General features: G+C 49.0%; 1 protein-coding gene across 2 annotated transcripts in view; it reads right to left on the bottom strand.

The window, feature by feature from the left end:
• Positions 1–413: 413 nt before the first annotated feature.
• IFT43 (intraflagellar transport 43) overlaps positions 414–25,994 on the bottom strand; it is an 81,886-nt gene continuing 56,305 nt past the window's right edge. For both annotated transcript variants that reach the window (XM_045901279.2, XM_064571399.1), the window contains exons 4-9: positions 24,400–24,432; positions 23,492–23,538; positions 1,788–1,860; positions 1,449–1,524; positions 901–963; positions 414–719 (exon numbers count right to left, since the gene is read on the bottom strand). In XM_045901279.2, the coding sequence (XP_045757235.1) occupies positions 609–719; positions 901–963; positions 1,449–1,524; positions 1,788–1,860; positions 23,492–23,538; positions 24,400–24,432 (403 nt within the window). In that variant the 3' untranslated portion in view covers positions 414–608. The remainder of the gene's footprint in view (positions 720–900; positions 964–1,448; positions 1,525–1,787; positions 1,861–23,491; positions 23,539–24,399; positions 24,433–25,994) is intronic.

Below are 25,994 nucleotides of genomic sequence, written 5' to 3'. Positions count from 1 at the left end.
CCCCAAACCCCGCTGTGAGGAACGGGTCACCTTATCACACCCACCTCTTGCTGTCTCCTCAGCTAAGCTGCCTGGCAGCATGAAGGAGACAGTGCAACTTGGCTGACGTAACCGAACGTGCGGAGCGAGAGCAGGTGCCAGGCCCTCCCCGGGCCCCAGCAGGTAGCAGCTTACAACCTCCCGGACCCCTGCCTCCAGGTGCTTACAAGTAGACGGATGCTCCAGGGAAACGCCGTGGCCTCTGTGAACCGAACAACGTCCAGGAGGAGCGCCGTTCCTCTCCCCCTGAGTCTAGCTTTCCCTCACGCTCTTCAACAGCGGGGAGCGTCCCTGCCAGACTGTTTAAAAGCCGCCCTCCTTCACTCTTGATGAATCTTTCCAAGAGGCTGCTGGAAAGAAATGGAAGAGATGGCCACAGAATAAAGTAATTTATTACAACGAATGCTCCAATGTGGTCTACTGAAAACAGTATTTTTATTACAAAATATTCCATTAAAAAATTCTAAGCTGCTTGCAAGCTTCTTTAGGTTTAGGCTTATGGCATTTTTTTCAAGTCCAAAGCAGAAATTACTCTGTGCGGGGAGAGCAGGCTGTTGACCCCCCAGGGCTCAGGGATGCATGGGTTGTCCCACAGGCTCCTCCTGCAGCAGGTCCCACTCGGTGAGTAGCTCGGAGGACACCTCAGTGTACAGATGGTCCCAGTCCCAGCTGACGTCATCCTGCCAGGAGAGGTATCATTGGGTCAGAGGAAGGAAGGCCTTTTCCCTCCCTCACAGCCAACCTCCCCCGCACCTGGCCCCCCACTGCCCCACCGGCCCTAGGAAAGCAGAGCTCATGTTGGGGAGCCAGCTGGCCACAGGAATGACGCAGCCCGGAGGAGGAGCTCCTGCGGCTACTCACCTCTCGCACCTCATGCTCTGGTGCAAGGACTTTGGTGAGTAGCTTCAGGTCGATCTCTCCATCCTGTGAATGCAAACCAACCAACCAACCAATCAACCCACCAGCTTGTGCACCCCGAGGGGGTCCTCCGGACAATGATCTCTTGCAAAGTGGGTCAGGGTGGGTGTGGTGGGACTTCCCAACCCAGACCTGCAGAAATGCCTTAAAAAGAGTGAAAATGTGAGTGGACCGCACAGCCATTGAGAGAGGAGGGAACACCACAACATCCGACAGGTTGGACATTCTTTGCAGGGAGGTCACCACCAAGAGGGCAGGGCGTGACAGCGACAGAGCTATAGGACCACAGTGTCTACCCATGCCAGCAGGCAGCCATGGAAGCATGTGGGAGCCTGGCCCCCGGAGACACTGGGCTAGGCTAGGTCTAGGGACACCGGAATACCCGAGAATGATGGCTCCAGCAAAGGGACTGTTGCCAGGTGGCCTCAGAGACCCGTGGAAGAGAGGCTGCCCAGAGCCTGCCCTCTCTGGGCAGAAGCTGTTCTACTCACCAAGGTCTGGAAGGCTGCGTACTTCATGAGGTCATTGTCCAGGTCACGGAAGGTCATCACCCGGTTTACCTGGATGCTGTAGGAAAGAGAGGAGGTGAGGGGGAACCCCAGGCAGGACCAGTTCCAGGAGAGCCGCGGGGCCACCATCCTCAGAGCCTCCTAGGTAGCTGGGAAGGACCAAAATGGGCAGAACATGCCTAGTAACACGGGAACCCTGGCACGGAACCCATCACCAGAAATACCTGCTCCCCACTCAGGGGGCAGCACCACTGTACATGGGATTTGGAATGTATTAATGCCCATGTTCTCTGCCTCCCACTAACTCCATACTTAATGTACCTGGGAGGGGCGGCCACCTGCAAAGCAAAGTCTTCCTCCTGTACTTCTTCCAGATCCGGAATAACAGGAATGTCTGCAAGCAGAGGAGGAGGCAAAACAGTGAGCAGCACACACGGAGGGATCTTGCCCACTTCTCCGTGTATTACTTATCGCCTGCAATGAGCCTGCTGTGGGTATGCGGGCCGGGGGGACAATGCGCACTCGGACACGGTCTCTGGCCTCCAGGGGTTCCCGGTCTCGGGCTGTGTGGTGCTGAGGCACGAAGTCGAAGGCAGACTTCAAAATTTCTGAATCCCAGGCCCTGCCCCAGCACCTGCTGGATGAGAACCTCCTGGGTGGGGCTCAGGATTCTGTATTTTTTCCTAAGATTTCTTTGGTGATCCTGATGCACGCTCCAGGTCAGGAGCCCTTGGGAGTGGCTCTCCCCAGGAGAAATGTAAAGAAACGAGGAGAGAGTCCCAGACTGGGCTGGGGCAACTTTGTGTTGGAGGAGCGGGTGAATGAGCCTGGCCCGGCCAGAGACAGAGGAATGGACAGCACAGCGTCGTGGCTCGGCGTCACGATGGGCGACTGCCTCACGACCAAGGTCCACACGTGCATTAGCTCATCGGAACCCCCGCAAGTGTCACAGCCGTCATGGCCCTGAGCCTGACTCTGAGGGACACTTGACACCTGCTGATATGACCGGGCTCCCCAGCGGTGTCCCTGGGCTGTCTCCACTTGCCAGGTCTGGTATACTAAACCATGCCGATTCTAAAGATGACAGTCTCTCTTCTGGTGTCACAGAGATTTCCCTTCTCCAAACCCTCCATATGAGACAGACATCCAGACACAGGAGGACACATGAGGCCACTTCTCTCATCAGTTGAACGAAGTCATGCCGAGAGAGAGCAACATAACAGTGGTGACTTGCTGGGAAGAGCCCATCTTGTCATGGGGACAACTCAACCCCCTAAAGAAGCATTTCCTTTTCCAAATGAGTATCACTGGCCAGAGGAGGGGATTTGTTTGTTTTAACCAGTCGGAGCCAGAAAAAAGGCCAAGTGGAGAGATACAATCCTAGAATTCCCAATCCAACTGCAAACAATAAAGGGGGGAAACATCCCAGAGAGGACAGAATAGTGAAGAAACCCTTCATTTTTGCTTCCATGGATTGAATTCAATTTTATTTTTTAAAAGAGACGCAGCATCGTTCCAAGAACAGCTGGGAAGACCCTTGCCTCTTTCAGGCTATTCATTCTTTAGGGTTTGCCATGACTCTAGTCCACCTGAGCCCCAGCATAGAAATGTCAACGCCAGGCCTGGTGCCTTTATCACTGCTTCTGACTACGGAGTTACAGATGCTGAACCTGGAAAGAGAGGAAGTGTGCGAGGGAGAGAGAGACACAGAAAATAAGACTGAGAGAGAAAGAGGGTGATTAAAAGGATAAAAAGGGGTTTAGAAAAGAAATGGCTGTAGGGGAAATAAAGAACACTCGCATGCCACCCCCAAAATAATGAACCACATTCAGCCAGTCCTCTGTCCAGACAGCAGCTGTGCAGAGCTCAGAGTCTCTCTCTCCGTCCTACCGGGGAATTAGAGATGGAGTTCTCTGAGATTCTATCTCTTATGCTAATAGGAATTTGGCTTTCTTGTTCACTCCGGCTCTGCGTGATTAATACCATCCATGGTGAGAGCTGCTGACAGTACTGTCCCTGAGCCCAGGCCAAGCGGGGCTCCCAGGCTGCAGAGACAGTGCCGAGCCTGTGGCCGGGCAGGGAGGAAGCTGGCTGTGCCATGCGCCATCAGCACTGTGACAGTTTTGGAGGGGGCCAGTTATCAGCACTGTGACAGTTTTGGAGGGGGCCAGTTATCGGCTCCCCGCTCTCCTCGGGTGTGGAGTCCAGCCTGAGATGAATATTCAGAAGGTGGTAAGAGGAGGCCCCATGCTGGGTTTAGGGCTCAGGACGGGGTCTTCCCAAAGTCCCCTTTCCCTCCACAGCGCTAGCATTTGGGTCCTGTCAACTCTGCCCAGCTTCCCCCAGTTCTGAGGAACTGCACTTCTGCCCAATGTCCACTCGGACTCCCCGCAGGCTTCGCTCTTCAGCCCCACCCCCCTCCTCCAAATGCGCACAAAGGAGTATGGGGCTGGCCCATCTGTGACAGATCAGAGGTCAGCCCGGGCCTTGGCAAAGGGGCCTCTCAGAGTGGCACTGGTGAGGCTGGCCACACAGTGGGATTTCTCTCTAATTGGAAGCCTGGTGCCTAACAGAACCCGGTGAACCGCCTGAGTGGGACAGAGCCAGCGATGACAGCCAGGCCAAGGCGAGCTGGAACATTCCGGTGCAGTGACAGCTTGCGCCATCGCAGCAGAGTGGGGCCATCCAACTCCCAGCCCCTGTGGAACAGGTGGCCGAGGAGCAGGTTTTGGGTAAACTTCAAAGAACTTCACAATTTTACAGTTCCTGATTTCCTACCACAGACAAGGGCTTATGTATACGTAATCTGTTCTTGGAAATTTCTGTCCTGCCTCTCTCTCCTTCCCACCTTCCCCCTGCCACACACACACACACACACACACACACACACACACACACACACACACACACACCCATGAACAAACCTAGAAAAAGAAAACAGACCTGAGAAATCTCCTTCGTCACAAGACTGCCTACATGGACTTCTCAGTTACGGCTCCTTGGCCTGCAAGTCTGGACCGGGGACCCAGTCTGATTCAGGATGTCAAACTGAACTCTCAGAATGTTACGAATGCAACGCTGTTTGTCAACTATGCTCCCGTAAAAAAAAAAATTAAATTAAATTAAATAGAAAGCACGTGATTTTAAGGACAGTAAGAAGAATACAGAGGTTTGGGCACCTGGGTGGCTCAGTTGGTTAAGCGACTGCCTTCGGCTCAGGTCATGATCCTGGAGTCCCGGGATCAAGTCCCGCATCGGGCTCCCTGCTCAGCGGGGAGTCTGCTTCTCCCTCTGACCCTCTTCCCTCTCTTGCTATCTGTCTCTGGTTCTCTCTTTCTCAAATAAATAAATAAAATCTTAAAAAAAAAAATGAGAAGAATACAGAGGTTTGCTCTAGTGCTGCTGAAAAGCTACCGCTATTTTAAAAAATTTAATAGTTCCATGAACTTTACTCTCATTTTGTTCCGTGCTACCAAGAGGAAGAAGAACAGGAACAGAAACAGTGAGCGGGTTAATTAAATGGGTAGGATGCCCATGCCATGGTTAAGGGCACAGGCTCGGGAGGCAGGGTGGCTGGCTTTCAACCCTGGCTTCCCCATGTACCAGCTGTGTGACTTTAGCCTCTCTGTGCCTCAGCTGCTTCATCTGCAAAATGGGGATCATAATTACACCCACCTCATATGGTCATTATGAGTATTAAGTGCAATCATCTTTATAAAATACTCATCACTGTGCTCAGTACATAATTAGCGGATAGAGTGTTGAGCCTGGAGAGAAACCAAATGGCGCTACCTCCATTTTCTCATTTACTCTCGCCCATTTTGCAGGCGAGAACAGTGAGGCTCAGCAAGAAGCAGCAGCTTCATGAGCTGAGATCATCAATAACGGACAGTACCAGGCTTCCAGCTCTGTCCGACCATAACCCGTGAGCTCATCCTCATCCACTTGTGCTTTCTTTGCAGAGGGATGAGCCTGGACAGCTGTTACTCTGCATGAGACTCATCGTCCTTGGTTCTGGCTACTTCTCTTGATTCTAATCACCACAAATAAGCTAAGTCTCTCCCTCAGCCTACACCCCCACTCACTACTTCCCTACAGCAAGGCCACATGGAACAGAAGGAAAGAGTGCACCAGCGCTGGAGCCCTGGGGCCTCATCCCCGCCGCACCTGTCTTACCAAACTGGCCCCTGGAGGTGACTGAGCACCTTGAATGGTCTCAGGAAAGGGGAGCAAGGCAGGAGGGTTCTGATGCCTCCAGTGCCACAGGAGTGGTGCCCTCCTCCTCCATCTCTGCTCTGTAGGCAGGCAGCGCCTCCTCACTCAGCCCCCCGCCCCTCCCCCCACAGCTCGCCATCATATGCTTCTCTCTTTCCCAGCTCCGACCCCTTCAACTCCACAGGTTTTCTTTGCTCTTTGTGCTTGCTCCCTGCCTCTTCTGTTAGCCATCTCTCCTGCTGGCTCAACCTGCTTGTCGGCCCTGTGTGTCACCCGGTTAGCCACACGGTGGGGAAACTGCATTTGCTTGCTTCTTCGTTCATTCACCCATCCATTCATTCAAGGAGTGCTGATGGAGCGTCTGCTACCTGAAGGTGCAACGTCCGGGGTACCAGGAACAAGAGAAAAGAAAACACATTCCTTGTCTTCACAGAGCACTGGAAAACAAGAGGGCTGAAACAACTAATCATCTCATATTTTTAAAGGTAAAATATCATATGTGGTCATAATTCAAATGCTACAGAAAAGCTTAAAGTGAAAAATTTCCTCTTCTTCTATGAGCCCCAGGCTGTCTCCCTAGAGGTGCTATTAACAATTTCTTGTATATATTCACTGAAAAGAATGCATTCATACTGCAGCACTTATGTCCTTTAGAGGATATCTACAAATGGGATCACTTTATACATGTACTCTTCTGCAACTTGCCCTCTTTTTCCTTATCAATATACTGATAGATCTTATTCTTTTAAACGACCATCTAGTATCCTATTGAACAGGTGCCCCATAATGCACTTAATCCGGTTCAGAGAAGACCTCATTTAGAACTTTGGAAGGTGCGGTGGGGAGTTGGGAAAGGTCACTGAATTAGGGACAATGCAACTCAAAGCCGAAGGATAGACAGGATTAAATCAGGCAGGGATGGCCTTTGATTTCTGGAGTGCCCCCCTCCCCCATATCACTCCACTTGCGAGAAGTAAGTCACAAAACTGAAGAAACCGGAGGAAGGCCAGTAGGGTCGGCACCCGGGCCCAGGGGAGAGTGGCATGGGGTGAGGCAGGAGAGAGGGCGCCTGGGGGCAGGTGAGGAAGGTCCTGCATCAACCAGCCAGGAAACATGGGTTGGGTGCCTGCTCTACACAAGACCCCTTCCGGGGCACATCCAGGGAAAACCAACATTGATAAAGCACGGCAACGTTGCAAAGGGAGGGACTATACATAAAGAAATAGTAATAATAAAAGCAGAATCAGGAAAATGTACCTCCCTTCCTTTGTGAATCACCTCGGAATCCAACAGGTAGAAATCAGAGCTTTCTACTTTGGCTTTCTGTTATACTTTATTTAGGGCTACTGCGTTGACCTCACCATCTTGTAGTGGGTAGAGTAAGTGAAATTTGCCCTACATCTGCCCCCTAGATGGTAAACTAGCTGAGGGCGAAGAGCACAGCCTAGTCACTGCATTCCCAAGGACCGGCAAACCAAAGGACAACTGAACAGAACTGAACGACAGATTCCCCTCAAATGTGAAAGTTGCACGCAGGGAAGAGCCAGTTATGGTTCCAGTTATGGTCTAAGTGCTACCAAACCCTAAAGCTGCCTGAGTAGGATTCATTTTATAAACAATCAAGCACAATTCTTGGATACTTCCTGGATTTGATAACATCAGAGCAAAGGTTTTGTCTCACTTGACAGCTGCAAGGCCTAGCTGAGAAGGGCCTGGACATACACGAGAAACAATGGATGAGTGGGCACAAAGTTACAGGGCAGGAGTCATTCAGATTTGGTCCGTATGGACCACTGGGCTTCCATCCTGAGGCTGGGTCACAATGTTCACCAACCTCCCCGTGTTTCTTTCTTCTTGGGATTTCTGGAGTGCCCCCCAAATCACTCCACTTTCCGGAAGCCCCTAGTAAAGGTCTGTTAATACACAACAATAGTAAGAACTTACTTCAAAGAGAGAGATTGCCAAGTGGAAAACTCATTATGTACCAGAACGCTAGTCTGCCAACAGATCTGCCCAACAAACCAACTACCAGATGAAACCACAGAATGAGGGGTGATTATATAAATAATAGAAACATGTGGGAACACCAGCAGGATTGATTACAACTGGTTTCAAAGATGTGAGAAGCTGCCATTTGCCCTGAAATACATTCGTTATGGATAATATCATCATACACGCACACTAAATAGCTAACTACCCAGTAAAGTCCCAGAGGGCTCCTCTTCAGCCCCTGTGGCCTGAGAGTAAGAAGCCAGCCTGCCTCTTCCAATAAAGCAGGCTCCAGATCTCTGCGTTTCCATTTTGAGATAGCCCGAGTTCAAACCCAGATGTTGTTGGCCTATTTTGGTACAACTGGAAGAGAAAGTGATTTTTTTTTTTTTAAATATTTTATTTATTTGACAGAGAGACAGCGAGAGGGAACACAAGCAGGGGGACTGGGAGAGGGAGAAGCAGGCTTCCCGCTGAGCAGAGAGCCCGATGTGGGGCTCGATCCCAGGACCCTGGGATCATGACCTGAGCCGAAGGCAGACGCTTAACGACTGAGCCACCCAGGCGCCCCGAGAAAGTGATTGTTTAAGACCAGACTCAGCATGCAGAATACACCCTGAGCATGACTCAAGCTCTTTACCTGGAGCATTAATCTAAGTTCTGCAGGAAGGAGAGAACAAAGGAGGCCCCCTAATCTGGACCCTGGGTCCCCCAGGGAGCCTTGCCTCTCTGTGTCCCTTGAGGTTCTACTCTTTGCTGATTTTCTTGGTTGGGGATTTCTGAATGGGATTTCCTGGTTGTATCCACAGGGGTTTCTGGAGAGCTACAGAAAGTCTCTTCTATACTCTAGCACTTTCTCACCTAGACACCTTAGTAAATGATACAGGCAGTTGGCAGGTTCGTCCGGATGCCTCTGATGACATCCGTCCTTCTCACTTCATCCACTAACTGAGCTCCCCATGGCAAGGCCCTGCTTGGATACATGCACTCTCTTCCCAGAGCTGCTTTCCCACATAGTGCCCTTTCCCACTGCAGAGCATCCATGGGCTCTTAACGGCCCACATCCACCCTCTTGTAAGCACTCGGTGCACTTGGGGCGGGGAGCCATAGCCAAGTTCAATAACCAATCCACATGAAAGGAATCTGGACATACTGCTTAAGGATACCCCAATAAGAGTGGTCCACACAACCCCTAATTCTGTGCCCAAAGTCAAAAGACCTCCACAGAGCTCGAAAGCAAAACAATGTCCACGTTTTTGGGAGATGGCAACTTTAAACCAGAGATCATTATGATTTTTCTCGGCAGCTGCAAAACTTTGTTTTACTGAATGCTGTTACCTTCTGCATCACGTATGGGGAATTTTAAACAGGCAAATGGAAGAAGGTCTGATTGAAGATGAAGTTAAGTGAAAGAAATTGGTCTCATTTAGCACATGACAGGATTCATCTGTGTTCCCAAGTCCACTGAGGTGGCATCATGGGCGTTCCATATTCATGAGCTGCTGCGACACTGTGTCCCCTCATTTACAAAGAGCCGTGTTCAGCAAATTCTGTCCCTGTGGACACTCCGTGCATTTCATGGTCTTGTCAGAGAGACATCAAACGCTCCAGTAACCAAATACCAGAAAATGGCTTTAATTAGTGGATCTCAATCGTATAAATAATTTTTTTCTAAGTGAAAAAATGGAGAATTTTGAAAAGGGAGAAGAAAAGGGGAAAGCAGTAGGCAACAGGCTTCAAACACCCGAAGGAACAAGAGAAAGAGACGGTCTCCGAGGAGCTCCTGAGCGCACCTGGGCCCCGCAACTGTCGGTCCCCCGCACTCCCCAAGCAGGGGTTTGAGGGGCAAAAACATGTCTGCAGGTCCCTGGCAGGTCCACTCTGTGAAGACTTTTCCCTTGTGACTTCACCTGATCAAAGCCGGGTCCCGCCCGGACTCGCTACCGGCAGGACGCACCACACCGCACTGCAAACGCCGAGAAACAGACACGGTGGAGCCAATGTTTACTCTGGGGCTGTGCATGAGCAGGTCCCCGAGGAAGCGTGTGACAGAGCCGAGAGGAAAGATGCCCCGTCCTGAGGTGCCAGCTTGGCGGTGGTCAGGGGTGGGCGGGGGGGGGGGGGGGTGTTCATCTGTGTCCCGCAGGTTGAAATGCCTCCATGTTCCTGCCAAACTGCATCTCTCTAAATGTTGCCGGGGAAGGAGATCACAGACCTTAGAAGATCAGAAGAGCTGATCGTTCCTCACGGCCCCCCAAGCCATGGTGACTCTCCTGGCTGATGACGGTTTGACGAGGAAGGTTTGGACTGACGTTAGTTTCTGGGATCAGCCAGGCCTCCACACACTGTGGTGCTTCCCGAACCGCGGCAGAGAAGGGGCTTTGCTGACAGTGGCAATCCAGCTCGTGGTATATTATGGTGTGGGACAGCCTGACCTCATCCTATGACCCCCAGAGGGATGGTAGCACATAGCTGAAGGAACCATGAACGCAACCCCCCAGAATGAGATTTTCCGTATCTCCCCCCCCTCCCCCCAAGTGCACCGAGTGCTTACAAGAATCATTAGCAGCAGTGCAAACGGCCCTCAACCAGGATCGAGCCTTTGGAGCAATTCAAAGGTGGTGCTCGCGAGAGACCAGCAACGGCCCAACAAGGGTTCTCTATAGAGAACGGCCCAGGAGCCCGACACTGGGAGGACCCCACTGCCACCTGCCGAGGTGACCTCTAGGGAACATCACACCACGTGTCACTGGCAGTTGAAGGAGATGAAAAACAATGAATAGGAATGCCCTCTACCACTCTAATAGCTCTTGGAGCTTGCTGGTGGTTCCAGCTCTGATCTGCACAGATGTGTTAAGGACAAGGAGGGGGAAAGGACAGTGACGAGGAAAAAGTGGCTGGAAGGAATGGAGACTGAGCAACTTTCCACTCTCTTCAATGAGGCCCAAGACGAGCGAGACAGCATTAACGTGACACAGTGCGCCTTCTCCGAGCCGCCCGTGGAAGCGCGGATGTGAGAAACCGGGCATATCTGATTCTATTTCATCCTCTTCGTGGTACGCTGAAAAAAACAAGACAAACTACACTGCTTTTATTCTAAATCCTTGGGTTTTGTATTTTTCCTTATATATACTTATTAAAAAAATGCTACTTTGATCGGTGCCACCCGTGACACTCCCACATACGGAACGCTTCTGAGCGGTTCTCTCCGCGCGAGGCCACTGCCGGGGACAGCCAGCTGGTTTTGATCACAGCCATTCCGAATCGGATTTTCATAAGATAGACGAGGAGTCTTAGTGCTGCTCTCTCTCTTATCAGATGAGAAACAGGGGGGGAGGGGGAGAACGGGTCCTGAGGGAACAGCACAACAATCAAGGGCTGTGTGGTTCTTTCTCTGTCCCTCCGCTGCTGCAATTTTCAAAAGCGTTTGCCTCAGGCACTTTTAAATGATGGTGTCTCAATTCTGTAATCATCTTTCAAGAGCTTTCTCTTAAAGGGTCTTTTAGGTAAACCTAGTCCGTCAACCACACTCATGGACTCAGGAATCACATTCCCAGTATGTGTCCTCCTGTGTGTGTATATACAGACGAGTACACACACACACACACACACACACGCACACGCACACGCACACGCGCACGCACTCTACGTCTGTGAACTTTCAGAAAGCTGGTAGAACCTAAAGCTAGAGAGGAAGATCTATCATGTGGCCACATCAAGTTCTTCTCTTGCTAGGGTAAGAGAATCCCCTGTTACCTTGCCCCTAGATTTCCACTATACCTAATCCTTCTTTAGAAATGTATTTCCATGTGTGATGTGTTTCAGAAGGAAAAGACTTCTCCAACTGATGGCTAAGAGGTGTGCTGAGTCCAACTTCCGAGCACAGACCGTCTCTTCCCATCTCACCTAAGCGACACCTGGCTGTCAGACTTCAAACGGAGTAATGCACCCTGGCCATCCATTTGGGAGAACAGTCTCCTGCTATCCCAGGGTACAACTTGCTGTGTTTTTGTTACAAAGACTATTTGGAACAACTCCACGACTCTGTCTTGTCTTCTTACAGGCAGAGAACATGGTGCCTATGCATACAGTCCCCCTCTTTTGAAATAGGCATCCTAGAAAAAAGAGCCTCTATTTCTTTCTAGTCAAATAAAACTCTAAGTCATCTACCAGCTCCCCCAGGGAAGTGGTTCTCACCAAGGCAGGCCTGTTTGTTGCATGCAGGGCCCCTGATTCCTTACTCGTCCACCCCCTTCACAACTGTGGGAAGTACCCGCACCTCTCCCTGAATGCTGGAACGCTCCTTGGATGGTCTCACAGAACTAAATGGGATTAGTTCTGCCCTATCCTGAGCCTGTCTTCTGTATTCAACCAGGACGGAACCCAGGGAGTTACAGAATAAATACCTTGATCTCTATAACGATTTCAGGGAGATTTAGCTCTCTTTTACTTTTGTCAGTGCTTAATGTTGGATGACTTATTATTAATCACATTCCTCCAAGCTGACGAGAGCATGACAGAATGCTGACGGAGCTGTGTGTGTGTGTTCCTAGAGGAAGGGGACTACAACCTGCTTCATTTAAAGCACGTGTGCATGCATGGCACCAGGCTTTCGTTTGCATTCCTCATTCTGCCCCTTCAGATGGGGACGGGCAAGTAAGCTGTGCACATGAACAAAGGAAATGGAACCCAGAAAGGTCACTGTCAACCATGTTTCAGGGAAAGACATTCGTGATGATACATTTGGAAAGTCTGGCACGACTAGAGATTTCAAGGCACCACTAGGGGCGTAAAGCACTGGGTCCCGGCTCTGCCAACAGAGCAAGAGATCTGGCGGAGACGCTGGGCTATGCCTTGTAGCTGGACGGGGGGTAAGGTAGAACATGACTGAGTTGACAAAGCAGAACTAAAATCTGCTCAAAACTCAACTCAGTTCTCAAAAACTCCCCTGACATTCTGCCTTTTGGGGAGGCCAGGAGAATGCAGCCAAGCCAGTCTCTCCCGTATCTGCTGAGTCAGGTAATTCTAAATATCTCTCCTTCCCATCAACTCTTGCACATCTACTCTCTCATGGTGTATATTTTGTCTATGATAGGATCACAGGACCTTGAATCACCTCCTGCAAAAAAGTAAGTAAAAAACAACTGCTCTGGCTGCATTGAAAACATTTCTGGCAAGTTCCAGGTCACCCCCCTGGAATCTCCCTAACTCTGGGGACTAGCGCTGGCCACACCCACACTGGAGAATAGAGAAGTCAGCCCTGCAGCCTCAAGAGTCCATATCTATTAATGCTCCTTATTCTCTGGCTGCCAAGAATGTGGCTTCCACTGCCGATCAAGGAAGAACTGAATCGCCAGATTCCTGGCCCACAGAGTCATATTACAGGGTGCACCCAATTAGAAATCAGGAAACCTGGATCCCAGATCTGCCCCCAATTTCCTGAACTTCGGCAATTACTTGTCAACCCTGGTCCCAAGTCTCCTTATCATCAGATAAGGTCTACTCTATCTCTATGACAATCTTATTCTGGGGTGTCCATTAGAATGTATCTCATGATGTATTAAAAAAAAAAATTTAAAAATCACCCTTTCTGTCACATTTGCTTACAGCAGTGTCTTTCCAAATATTCCAGCCACAGTTATGACCTACGGATAGAGCATGCCAAATCTTTTGTTTAGAGTCACTGTAATAAAAATTCATTTCCTACAGTGCCATTAACCTGCACAGATTCCACCTGTGGCTCCATGATGACCGCCCCCCCCCGTCAGCTCACGCCATGACCCAGCCCCTCCCCAGCCGGGGCTCTTTCATGTCCTGTGTATCCTTGTGGTGTCAATCCATCTCCTCTGCTACACCTCAAAGGGGCAGGCCGGTGGGAGAACTAAAGCGTAGCCCTTCAGGCCCAGGTGGACGCCTGTGGGGCCTTGGTTCTCACAAACTTCCCAAACTGCCGATCCTCACGCTGCTCCCTGCACCAGCCCAGTGAAACTCCTTCCTCGCGCCCTAAAGTAGGCTCTCCTCTCTGGAAGACTTGGCAGAGGCACCAGAAATCATCCTCTAGCAGCCATCTTAATGGATTTGCTAGAAAACGAAGCAGAACAAGAAAGAGAGGAATGTTCAAACCTGAGGATTCTGTCTCCTGTCAGAGCTTTTAGAGGCCCGGTCTCTTTGGCTTTTGCCTGTCAGCCGGGGGATGCCTACAGGTGAGACCTGACAGCGAGACGGTCGGCAGAGCCGAGAACGGGGCTGGCAGGCTGGTCTGAGAACTGGGTGGGAGGGGATCTGCCACAGGGGGCCAGAAAAATGAGGGGAGACTAGCTTCCTCAATAAGCGGGGTTGAAAACCGCCCCAGCTGCTTTGACAACAGGAGGAGGGCCATGACAGCAGAGTGCTCAGGGGTCACAGGACTAAGAACCACCAGCTCAATTTTTAGGAATATTGCATGCAGGCTGTTAAACGTAAGCATCTTAATGACTAAGTTATAGACCCTTATAGCTAGATGAATTATATTAAAAACAAAGGCAATAAATAGTCGAAACTCAGCATTTGCTAAGTTTTACATTTCACTTTATCCACGCTCTTGAAATTCTTTACCTCTCATGTGCCTGCATGGCAGAAATCTGATATGCTGGTGTGCTCCCCGCCATCTCTTCCCGGCCCTGTGGTCAGTGATGCCTGGTGGGAGCCCGAAACCAGCCATGGTGGGGCTACTTACGCCACAGAAATTGGCAAACGTGACCAATGAGGACTCGTTTCCCCTGGAGAGCTGGTTGTTCAATATTCACCAGCACATCATTGTTTCCTAGCTATGCGACTTCTGTGAGTGACTTCACTTCTTCACAAGGCTTCAATTTCCTCCTTTGCACAGGGGTGATAATCACAGTGTCTCCTCTGAGAACTGCTGGGAGGGTTGCTGCAGGTAAAGCAGCGCGTGGGCTCACACTGAACACAGACGTTAATTGTCAATACCATTTCCTACAAGAATGACTTCTTTCTCAAATTTGTTACCCAGTATCTTCTAAGCAGAACAAAGCACAGATACAGGAGACGGGACAGTTAACCCTTGCACCAGCGAGTCCCACCCCACCCCACCCCTCTCCTGTGCTGGATACAGACAGGCTCCTGCTCATGTATGTGGCAGGGAAGGGTGGGGAGGCATAGGTTTAGAAAGACCTTAGCACCCACTGCTAGTGACGCTGAACTTAGAAAACACAAATTGATTTTTTTTTTTAAAGATTTTATTTATTTGAGAGAGAGAGAATGAGAGAGAGCACATGAGAGGGGGGAGGGTCAGAGGGAGAAGCAGACTCCCTGCTGAGCAGGGAGCCCGATGTGGGACTTGATCCCGGGACTCCAGGATCATGACCTGAGCCGAAGGCAGTCGCTTAACCAACTGAGCCACCCAGGCGCCGATTTTTTTTTTTTTTTTAAGCAGGCTCCATCCCCAGTGTGGAGCCCAATGCGGGGCTTGAACTCATGACCCTGAGATCAAGACCTGAGCTGAGATCAAGAGTTAGACGCTTTATGGGCGCCTGGGTGGCTCAGTTGGTTAAGCGACTGACTTTGGCTCAGGTCATGATCCTGGAGTCCGGGATCGAGTCCCGCATCGGGCTCCCTGCTCAGCAGGGAGTCTGCTTCTCCCTCTGACCCTCCCCCCTCTCATGTGCTCTCTCTCTCAAATAAATAAATAAAATCTTTAAAAAAAAAAAAAAGAGTTAGACGCTTAACTAACGAGCCACTCAGGCGCCCCAAGACAAATTGATTTGAAGGAACATTATTTAATCAAAAAATTAGTGCTGGTTAGAATAGTTTAAAAAGATTAGGGGGGCGCCTGGGTGGCTCAGTTGGTTAAGTGACTGCCTTCGGCTCAGGTCATGATCCTGGAGTCCCGGGATCGAGTCCCGCATCGGGCTCCCTGCTCAGCAGGGAGTTTGCTTCTCCCTCTGACCCTCCCCCCTCTCATGTGCTCTCTCTCTCAAATAAATAAATAAAATCTTTAAAAAAATAAAAAATAAAAAGATTAGGGAGGCAAAGGAACTAGGTTTGGGGATGACCTAAGAAGTCCCGTATGCTGAATGCCAACATAATTGCCAACGTTCTTACGAAGCAAGAGAAAGGAACTGAGATGTCAGGATTCCAATTTATCTGTACTTAAAGAATTCTTTCCACTTTCTCTTTCTCCCCGTTCAAGCTATTTAGGCTCAGAGCGACTCTGCTGTTTGCAGGAAAAGGGAGGGAGGGCATGGTGGGAAGATTAAGCACGGAGTGAAAAAGAGCCCAAAAGAGAGTTAGAAAGCCCAGGGTGATGATGGGGCAGAGGGGAAGACAGGGCTGAGGGAGCAACAGCCTTCTACAGATGGCATTTTTCTAATTCCACTGATAGTCCAGCATCTCGCATCTCATCCAGCCTCATTGCTTGGCTGTGTTCAGCCACTTTTACCTATTTTCCCTGTTGACATGGATAGAAAATTGAGCAATTACCCTTAAACTCAGAACTCTCAGATCATCTAGATTGCTACACTTACAGAATTAAGTCCCCAATTGCCCCTGGCTAGAAGTGGCTCAACTCAGCTGGTCCTTTAGGAATTAAACACTTTTTGGCTGGCCATAAGGATTTATTATTCCTAAGGTTTTGAGGTATTCGATTCTGTCAAAACTGGGCCTGCGTTGCAAAGAGCACAGCCCTCTCCAGTGGGAGTGAGATGCCCAGGAGGTGCCAAGAGCGGTCGGGAAGAGACAGTGAGCATTGTACCCACGGTCCTGCGGCACGCCAAAATGCAATGGTTAAATGCAAGAAAGATCCAATCCTTTTTTTTTTAAAGCTCCTGTTTTCAGAGACTTTCCACTTTTGAAAGACATCTTTGGGGCTCACAAGTTCTTTCCTAACTTGAATTTCACTCTGAGACAAACTATTTGGAAGGTGAGTCTGTATCTAATTGTGCTTTCAGCAGTTGTTTCAACCTGAATATTATTCATCTTTTTTAAAGACAAGGAAGTGCTCTTCTCCCATTTGTGTGCTTCTCAAAGCTCATCTCAAAGCTTCGCATTCTATCCAGAGTTCACCTTCAGACAGCTGGACTTTAGAGCTGGAAGAGAACACACAGGACTGGAAACACTCCTGGAGTTGGAGAGGTGACCTCGGGGAGAGGTCTTTGCACGTGCTGTCTCCTCTCCCGGGGTCCCCCCACCCCCCTACTCACAGCAACTTCACTCCCCCTTCAGGCTGAGGTATAAAAACCACTCCTGCAGAGCGGCCTTCCCTCATCACCTGATCCAAGTCAGGTCTCCAGGCCGTTCTCTCTCAGAGGACTTGTGCCCTGCCTTCAGTGGGCTCAATCACTCCTTGTCCTTCCTTCTTTAGTTGTGTGACCATTTGTCTAGTCCCCATTTCCCCCACTAGGCTGTAAGCGGTATGAGGGCAAAGACTAAGAATGTTTTCTTCAACATCATATCCCCAGCACCCAGCCCTAAGCATCACATAGTAGGTATTCAACAAATGGTGGTGAAATGAATGGATGAATGGATGGATGACTTGCCCAAAGTCACTTGTAGAGGCTGCGTTCAATCTTATTCCAGATCTGATGCTCTTTCTCCTAACACCATAAAGCTTCTGTGACAGAAGAAGTCTGAAGGCCTTATGCCAACCAGAAACTTGATTCCAAGAACAGGGATGGGTAACTGTGCCACAAAGGATGGTCATCTAAGTAGGAAGGATGAGCATGGCCGTTCAACAATTTTGGAACCCTGCAGTCATTTGGGGGCTCTGGCTGTTCATCATTCTCAGCTATTCTAATCATGACTCCCAACTTCCCTGAAGCATCGTGTCAACTCTAGCTGTGAGCGATTCCACCTAGAATCAGCAAATCAGATGACTGGCAATCTCCAAGCTTCACAAAAGGCAGTTTATGTGGGACGCTTACTATCTGTAGCTGGAGAATGGACCAGAACCAGGGCTTCACTCTGTGGAACCAGCTTCTCTTGTAGTTACCGTAAATTCCCTGGTCATCTCTACGTGGAGTCTCTCTTCCTGTCAGGCCTCACCCGGAAGACCCTTCGCATTCTTCTTCACTTGTCCAAATGCTGCCTGGCCTTTAGGACCCACTGCTCACTCTTCCTTCCTCCTGAAGTGCCCTCAGCCCACAGGGATCGCTTTGTCACCTAAACTGTGGCCCTTACTAACGTAAATCACAAACACAGCAATCACCACTGGCCGCCTTTGCCATCCGTTATCCTGCTGTCTTCGCCCCTTGACTCCTTAATGCTTTTTGTCTCTATGTTCTGTCTCCCCAGCAATGCCGTGTTCCTGCACAGCACAGCCCTACAAAGCCTTATGGAGCATTTGTAGATCACTTCCCAATGGCCTCATCTAATTTGCAGGTGCATTTTGTGCTGCTTATGAACAGATTTTTAAAATTCGGTCATTTTTTGAAATATGAATGTGAAAACTTTTAGGCAGCACCATCTCCTCTCTAGGTTTACCACAGGTCCCACCATTCTTTTTTTTTTTTTTTAAAGATTTTATTTATTTATTTGAGAGAGAGGATGAGAGGAGAGAGAGAGCACATGAGAGGGGGTACGGTCAGAGGGAGAAGCAGACTCCCTGCTGAGCAGGGAGCCCGATGTGGGACTTGATCCCGGGACTCCAGGATCATGACCTAAGCCGAGGGCAGTCGCTTAACCAACTGAGCCACCCAGGCGCCCCCCACCATTCTTTATTGTCTCACACTTCTGCTGTTTCATGTGTGTGTGGTATCTGCCCACCCCCTCGATGTGCGCGAGCTTGTGGCCCGCCACGGCCTTGCAAAGGGTCCTATGCAGTACCTTCTAGTTAACCAACAGACTCCAAAACCACCTCCAAATGTCAATCACTTCCATTTCTCCTTCTAAAAACACATCTATCCTAAAAGCCTTTTCCTTCTTCTACTTTTCTGTTCTCTTCCCTTGGAAGCCTGAGGCATCGATGGAGGGGAAGGAGTGCTTCTCTTCTCTCCCTGGGCATCTTCCCCATGGAAGAAGGAGAGTATGTGCCAAGAGTGAAGCTTGGGAGGCTGACTGCTGAGAAACAGATCTGAGAGACATGGCTCCTGAAAGTTTCCTATACAAGACGGGGAGGGGAAGGAGGGGGCCTCTCTCACTACATCAGAGTCTCTCGGAGGGCCAGGGCTGTCTTACTTGCCACTGTCTCCAGCATCTGGAGGAGCTGTGGCCACAGGGGGCACTGTCTGAACACCTGCTGGCTTTCCTCAATAAAATCTAACCTCTAAGACTGGTGGTAGAAAGAGACTACCTGCCGGGAGGGGGCCCTAATCCTTGGATTCTCACTTCTTGTCCCCAAGATACATTCTCTTTCGGGATTGCTCACCGATCACCACCCCGACCAAGTACATGGAAACTAGCAGCCCCTTCCCAGGGGACAACGCTCCTCGTACTTGACAACCTTGAAGAACTTGGGTGTGATTTTATTAAGGGCACCAGTAGGTTCCCTCACAGGTGCCCAAAGATCTGCTTCATGTCATTGCTGAATGGGCCTCCTTGGATGATTCAGGGCAATCATTCATGGAGCGTCCCCACCTACTGGTTATTCTAAGTTCAAAGGAGCAGCCTTCGCTAGCCAACCAAGTAATTCTCTGAGCAAAGATAATTCTAGAAACTAGTTATATGTAACATATGATTCCTACCGCATAATGGATTCTAAACATTCACGTATAGTGAAATGGACGAAGTCAAGTGTGAAGTGTAACATATGAACTGATTTTCCATTAAAGGACTCAGGCATAGCTGCATGGAAAACAGATTTATGCCTGGGGAGAGGCATCCTCCCTCCTAGAAGGTAAAATCAAGTGCACTCTGACAAGAAAGGGTTTTACGCGTCAAACCTCCAGAGCCAAAATAAAGGCCAAATCACTAATTTCACACTTCAAGTTTATGAAGGGGAAAAAAATACTAGAGGTATTCTCTGAAAATAGTTATCTTTCCTCTCTCCTTCCTTAATGGAATTGTATTAAGCATCCTATCAATTATGCTAGGCACGCTATATTACAAACATGAGAGCTGACATTAACACAACCCACCTGTGGAAGGAGATGCCAACAGAGCTGAGGGTCGTACTGTTTGTTACAGCCCAGAGGCCAGGAGCAAGGACTCTGGTGTCAAGGTCTGTATTCAAATCCTGGCGCTGGGCTGTGTGGCATCAGTGGGGTAGTGGTGAGCAGAGGTGCCTTCCAAGTGTTGTCACTCATCGTGTGACCTTTGGCAAGGTTATTTTTCTTTGCCTTTGTCTGCTCATCTTTAAAATGGGGATAATGAACGATCCATATGTCCATTACCAGGTGAATACATAACGGAATGTGGTCTGTCCATACACTGGAATACTACTCATCAATAAATGAAACAGGCTAATGACATATACAACAACCTGGATAAACTCAAAATCATTTACCGTAAGTGAAAAAAGCCAGACAGAAAAGCATACGTACATACACTTCAACTTACATAAAGCTCCACAAAGTGCAAACCACTGCATAGTGACAACAAAGAGACTCAGTAGTTGCCTAGAGACAGGGGCAGAGGAAGGACTGACTGGAAAGGGCCTGAGAAAGTTTGGAGGGGAGATGGAAAGTTCTATGTATTGACTGTGGTGGCGGTTCCACCAGGCATATACATCTGTCAAAACTCAAATGCTGAGCTTTAAATGGATTCAGTTTATTGTGTGTAAATTCGACCTCAATAAAGTTGATTTTTAAAAACTTTTCCATAGGTTTGTTTTGAGAACTAAATGAGTTTGGTGATGCGCGGAGATGGCAGTGATGTTGGTGTGCGTGGGGTATGAGGCACAGAGATCTCTTGTGAGTCAGAAGACCAGAGTTCTCCTCTGAGTCCTGCTTTTTGGATAATGATCTCGAAGCTTCGATGCTGTTAACATGGCCAATGAGGGGCTCACACAAGATGGCCGACAGAGTTGCCGCCATAGCAGCCGGCCCAACCTTCTGCTAACACACATCTAGAATGTGTGTTCACTCTGGCATTCAGAAGGTTTTGCTGGAACATTTAACAGTTACTCCTTGAAATGTAGCATTTTCACACACTGCAAAAAATGGGAAAAGGAGGATTTCAGAAGTCCGTTGAAAGGAGTTAGAAAGAGGTTCCAGGTAGGGTGGGGAGAGGCCTGGAGAGGATACCAGCTGAGCAAACTTTCTGGAGACCAGGAATTTAATGAGCACCTCAGAATGGGCAGCATCATCATCTCCCTGCACCTAAGGGCTTTGTCAATGTCCAGCAGGGCCCCTGCCTCCTTGAGTCCTTTGGCACACCCTCCTGGATGGTTACCCTGCCGTCCTAGGCAACCAATGGCTGGAGCAACAGTCTGTGAGGACGGGCAAGTCAAAAGTGTAGCCAGCAGCCAGCAATCACTGAGCCACCACGCGGTGGCACGAGGCATCCCGGGGACATGTGTGGGGAAAGAGACTTGGACTCTGAGTTCACAGGGTCACTGGGAATTCTTAGTGGGTGGACGGGTTCGGCGGCTACAAGGAGTTTAGTGAGTAGAGCTAAGGAGGAAGATCTGGTAAAACAAAATGAGCTTGTCAATAAGAAAGAATAGGAAAAGCAAAGACAAATGCTGAAGAATGATGAAGCTGTGCTCATGAGCTCTTACTAAATCTCAGAGCGGAGGCTCAACTCCTGACCTCCAGTGACTACCTTTCTACCCGAAAACCCCTTTGGAATGAGATGAGGCAGTACGTTTTCATGATTCCTGTCCTCTCCTGCCCTCAGTCCTAACTTTAGCGGCACTGCAGCACGCTTGACAAGCTCCAGCATGCAGAATATTCATCCAGGGAGCGTATTTAAGTCAATCCAGATCTCTGGGCCCCAACTCCAGCTTCTGATTGCTGGTGGCTGGGAGTCCGTGTTTCTATCACCATCCCAGCAGTTCTCATGTCGCATAAGCCTGTGAGGCAGCTAACGGTATGGGTCACAGTCTAAGCTTTCTAGATTTAATGCTCCCCTTTGCTTTGTGGTCACACGCAAAGGTTAGTTACTGAAAGCTTTGGGGCGCCACCTCCAGCCATGAGGCAGTAACCAGCACTGGATTCCTGCTGGGAACAAGCAGGAAACTGGAAATAATGGAAGAAACAGCTGTGTGCAGACAGTGGACAATAGGTAGCGCAGGACGGGGATCCCTGAGAGGAGGGAAATGAAGTGAGCCTTACTGTCAACCCTGGCTTTCTGCTTAGATGTACACTTCCTGGACTCTGGTCCAAAGAGGGGAAACCCCTAGTGGAGCATGGAGATCTCACTGGGTTGAGGAGGCAGAGGTCAAAGTGTAGGTAGGCTAAGGTGGCTGGAATTTGAGAAGCAGAGGATGAGAGAGGCACTATTTGGCAGAAGGGGGCGGAAATCTAGATCGGCTGCACTTTTTTTTTTTTTTTTTAAAGTACATGTAGGGGAGGTGGAGAGGTAGGAAGAGAATTTCAAGCAGGCTCCATGCCCGGTGCGGAGCCCAACGTGGGGCTCGATCTTATGACCCTGAGATCATGACCTGAGCCAAAATCAAGAGTCAGACGCTTAACCGACTGAGCCACCCAGGCGCCCCTAGAGGGACTGCATTCTAAGCTGTGTGTGTATAGGGTCAAACTCCACACAGCTGGGCAAAGAATTACTACCAAGAAGGTGTGAAGTGAACCTGAACCATCCCCACAGCTTATAAAGAACTGGAAGAGGCTCAGCTCCACTCAGGCAGAGTGGAGAGTCCTTGTTGAACCACCAGGCAGGGACACCTGAGTATCTTAATGTTTAGGGTGAACTCTAGATTTGCCCTAATAAAGCTTAAAAACAATTCTCAAAATGATTGAGTTGACCAACAAACACATTAACTGCCTACTAAAACAGATATATTTTTCTTTAAAGAATGTACTATTCTTTAAAGAAAGACAACAAGATCCAGACACTCAACATAGTAACGTTCACAATGACCAGCATCCAATCAAAAACTACTAATCATGTAAAGAAGCAGAAAAAATAGAACTTGTAACCAGAAGAAAAATCAGTCGGTGGAGACACAGGAAACAGAGAGATGACAGAATTGGCAGAAAAGGGCTTTATAACAGCTACATAAAGGCTACCATCAAGGATGAAGCAAAACACGATCAAAAGAAGGAGATGAATGGAAGACACGGAACCGAATGGAGCTTCTAGAGCTGAAAAATACAGTCTCTGAAAGAACAAATTCACTGAGTGGTCTTAATGGCAGATTAGACTTTGTAGAAGAAAAGAGCATTTACACAGCAGTAGAAACTATCCACACTGGAGCACAGAGTTTACAGTGAACTGGAAAAACCTTACTTAACCTCCCTGTGCTTTAGTCTCCTCAACTGTAGAATGGGACAATAGTACTAACTCATGGGGTTACTGTGATGATTAAATGCTTTAACATAATATAAACGGGTAGGACAGTATATCAAGTGCCTGGTATATAATAAACACCTAACAGGTATTAGCTAGTGTTGCTGTTGTTATATTGGAGGTTAGCCCAGGGAGCCTGGGAGCACAGGGAAGAAACATCAGAGTCAGAGAGGGAGTGGGTGGGAAGGGAAGACCTTTCAGGGGAGGAGATGCTTCAGCAGAGTTGTGAAGACAAGCAGGGCTGGCAGACAGCCACGGGGGTGAGGTCCTCCAGGCAGATGCAGCGCTCAGCAAGGCACAGAGATGAGACGGTAGGGGGCCACTGCCTCCCAGGAAGGCTGCGGCCAACAGGGCCTTAGCTGCGGCCCAGGAAAGGCTCTGGGGGCCGTGGAGTCTCTCCGGCTCCAAACACATCTTACCTCCTCCATCATCTGATCCATCCAAGCTCTGCTGTCTGAGGCGGTGACTGCCCCCAAAAAGAAGGAAAGGAAAGAAAATGAATTTCACACGTAGGAAGAAACCACCCAAATCATTATTGTATCTATTGTTTCTCCTAGATGGTCTCTGGACCCATTTTCCTCCATCAACTTGGTCAAACCTATTTAGGCACTTGGGTCTGCCAGATATGGTCGCACAAGGCATGCGGTGCACCATTCTACAGACTATGATACGAATGCTCCTCTCACCCCCGGGGGGTGGTGAAATTCACTGGCCCTGCCTTTACATTCTATCTTTACCTAGAAACCTTTTATTTTCCTTTCTGATACAAATCTTAGGAGAAGGTTAGGTTTAGAAGGCTGGTATTGTTTCTGCCCATCTGAATCAATAAAGAAGAATCCAGGGGTCAGCACTCTGATACCTGGACATACGGTTCTAAAAACCACAGGGTGGGAGAAGGACATGGATATTAATGCCAGGGTCCAGACCTTCAGCTAAGGAAACAGCATTAACTGAACCCTGGATTCAGTGTGCATCACTAAAGGCCCAGACAAAAAGCCAGGCTCATTCTGCTTTCAAATGCTGAGTCCAACAAAGGCTGAACAGATAATGACCACCAAAGCTGCACTGCTAGCAAAGGTCACCAAAGGATGAATAAGAAAGCTGGAAACAGGGCGCCTGGGTGGCTCAGTTGGTTAAGCGACTGCCTTCGGCTCAGGTCATGATCCTGGAGTCCCGGGATCGAGTCCCGCATCGGGCTCCCTGCTCAGCGGGGGGTCTGCTTCTCCCTCTGACCCTCCCCCTTCTCATGCTCTATCTCATTCTCTCTCTCAAATAAAATAAATAAAATCTTTAAAAAAAAAAAAAAGAAAGAAAGCTGGAAACATACTCTTCTATTTCTTCAGAAGCCCTCCTTCCTGACCTGAAAAAAAGAAAAACAAGGTTTATAAGAACCTGTTAATCTCGTGCATGGGGGTATACGTTGGAGAGGGGATTTCAAAAGTGAGGGCAAATTAGCATATTCCAAGTGCTTTACTGACCTGGATTTCTCTTTCTAGAGCAAGGCCCATAACCAGCATGAGAGAATTACAGACATCACAATGCCTACTTATAGTCTTATTTCACTGTAACTCCAACTTAAATCATTGAGTTTAAGCGCAGATGGGGAAGTTCAGAACTCAAATGGATATAGATGACATAATTCCCTCCTTTCAACAATTAACGGACCAATTTATAGAGCACTTTCTTAGGACTGAGGCCTCGGGTCTTACTTGGAGCTTTAGTTGTTAGCATGTGCAGCTTCCCAGTAGTAAAAAGAGATGGACTGACCATGCAGTTCAAGCTGTAGGCTCTGGACCTTTCTGCAGCCTCCACTTGAAGGACCAGAAGACCCCATGAGTGATGCTGGGCAGGTACTGCCCTTCAGACGTTCCATGAGAACAGGAAGCCTAATTATATATAGACATTTATCTAAGGCTGTGGTTCTCAATCTTCAATGTGCATAAGAACCATCTGAGAAGCTTGGTAGACATGTAGATTGCTGGACCTGGCAGAGACAGCTTTCTGGATCAGCAGGTCTGGGGGAAAGGGAGTCTGGGATTGCGCATTTTAAACAAATCCCTAGGTAATCCTACTGTAAGGTTGTCACTACTGACCCTCTGAGAAACACGGATCTAAAGTCTAAATGAGACTGACCAAACACTGACAATTTATTAAAGTTGGGTGTTGGGTACATGTTGATTACTTTTCTGTATGTCTGAAAATTTCCACAATAGATTTTGTTGGTTAGTTGGTTGGTTTTTTAATGAATTCTTTCAAGACAGAAGTCAATCACCACGAAAATCACGGGCAAAGGGTGGAGGCAGTGTCTTAATGGCCAGGAGCTGGGGTGCATGAGAAGGCCTTCGACAGTGCGGAGCCCGCTAGCCTTGTCAGTCAGCAGAGCGACATCGGAACCAACCAGCAATTCCTGCAAAATGCAAACAACCACTCCCCCTCTCTGAGTATAATCTGAAATTAAGCCCCAGTTTAAATAAACTAGGGTCCATGAAATTCAGACCACACCAACTGCACTGTTAAGGGGGGAGCAGAATTTTGGCTTCTGTTGGGAGGGAGAAGAGAATGGGTAGCTAAAGCTGGAAGAACAGGATGGAACAACTCTGAGGAGGATCTCCCAGGCTGCAGTTTTTGCCTCTTCACAGGACAGTAAAGAGATGAAGCAAGTCGGGGGAGGAGGGCAAGTGGGACAGACAGGCAGGAGGAGGCACCACAGGCAACCTGCAGCGGGGTGCCGGAGGCATCACCACAGAGCTGTTGCTGGATGATACTGGTTCCCAGTACTGTTCTAAGTCAAGAAAATCCTAACAGCTGCCAAAGCCACCTCTGCCTGTGTGGGAGGGCAGAAAGCTCTGCTCCCAGCTCACGTCTGCCCCCCAGGACCACTGCCTCTAATTGTCCCGGTGAAGCTGAACTCTACAAACCCAC

This window comes from Mirounga angustirostris, unplaced genomic scaffold, assembly GCF_029215605.1.
Source record: "Mirounga angustirostris isolate CCGP_5_RB_7025 unplaced genomic scaffold, mMirAng1.0.hap1 SCAF_9, whole genome shotgun sequence".
Taxonomy (NCBI): domain Eukaryota; kingdom Metazoa; phylum Chordata; class Mammalia; order Carnivora; family Phocidae; genus Mirounga; species Mirounga angustirostris.
Note: the sequence above shows the minus strand (reverse complement) of the source record. Positions and strands in the feature narration are given on the sequence as shown.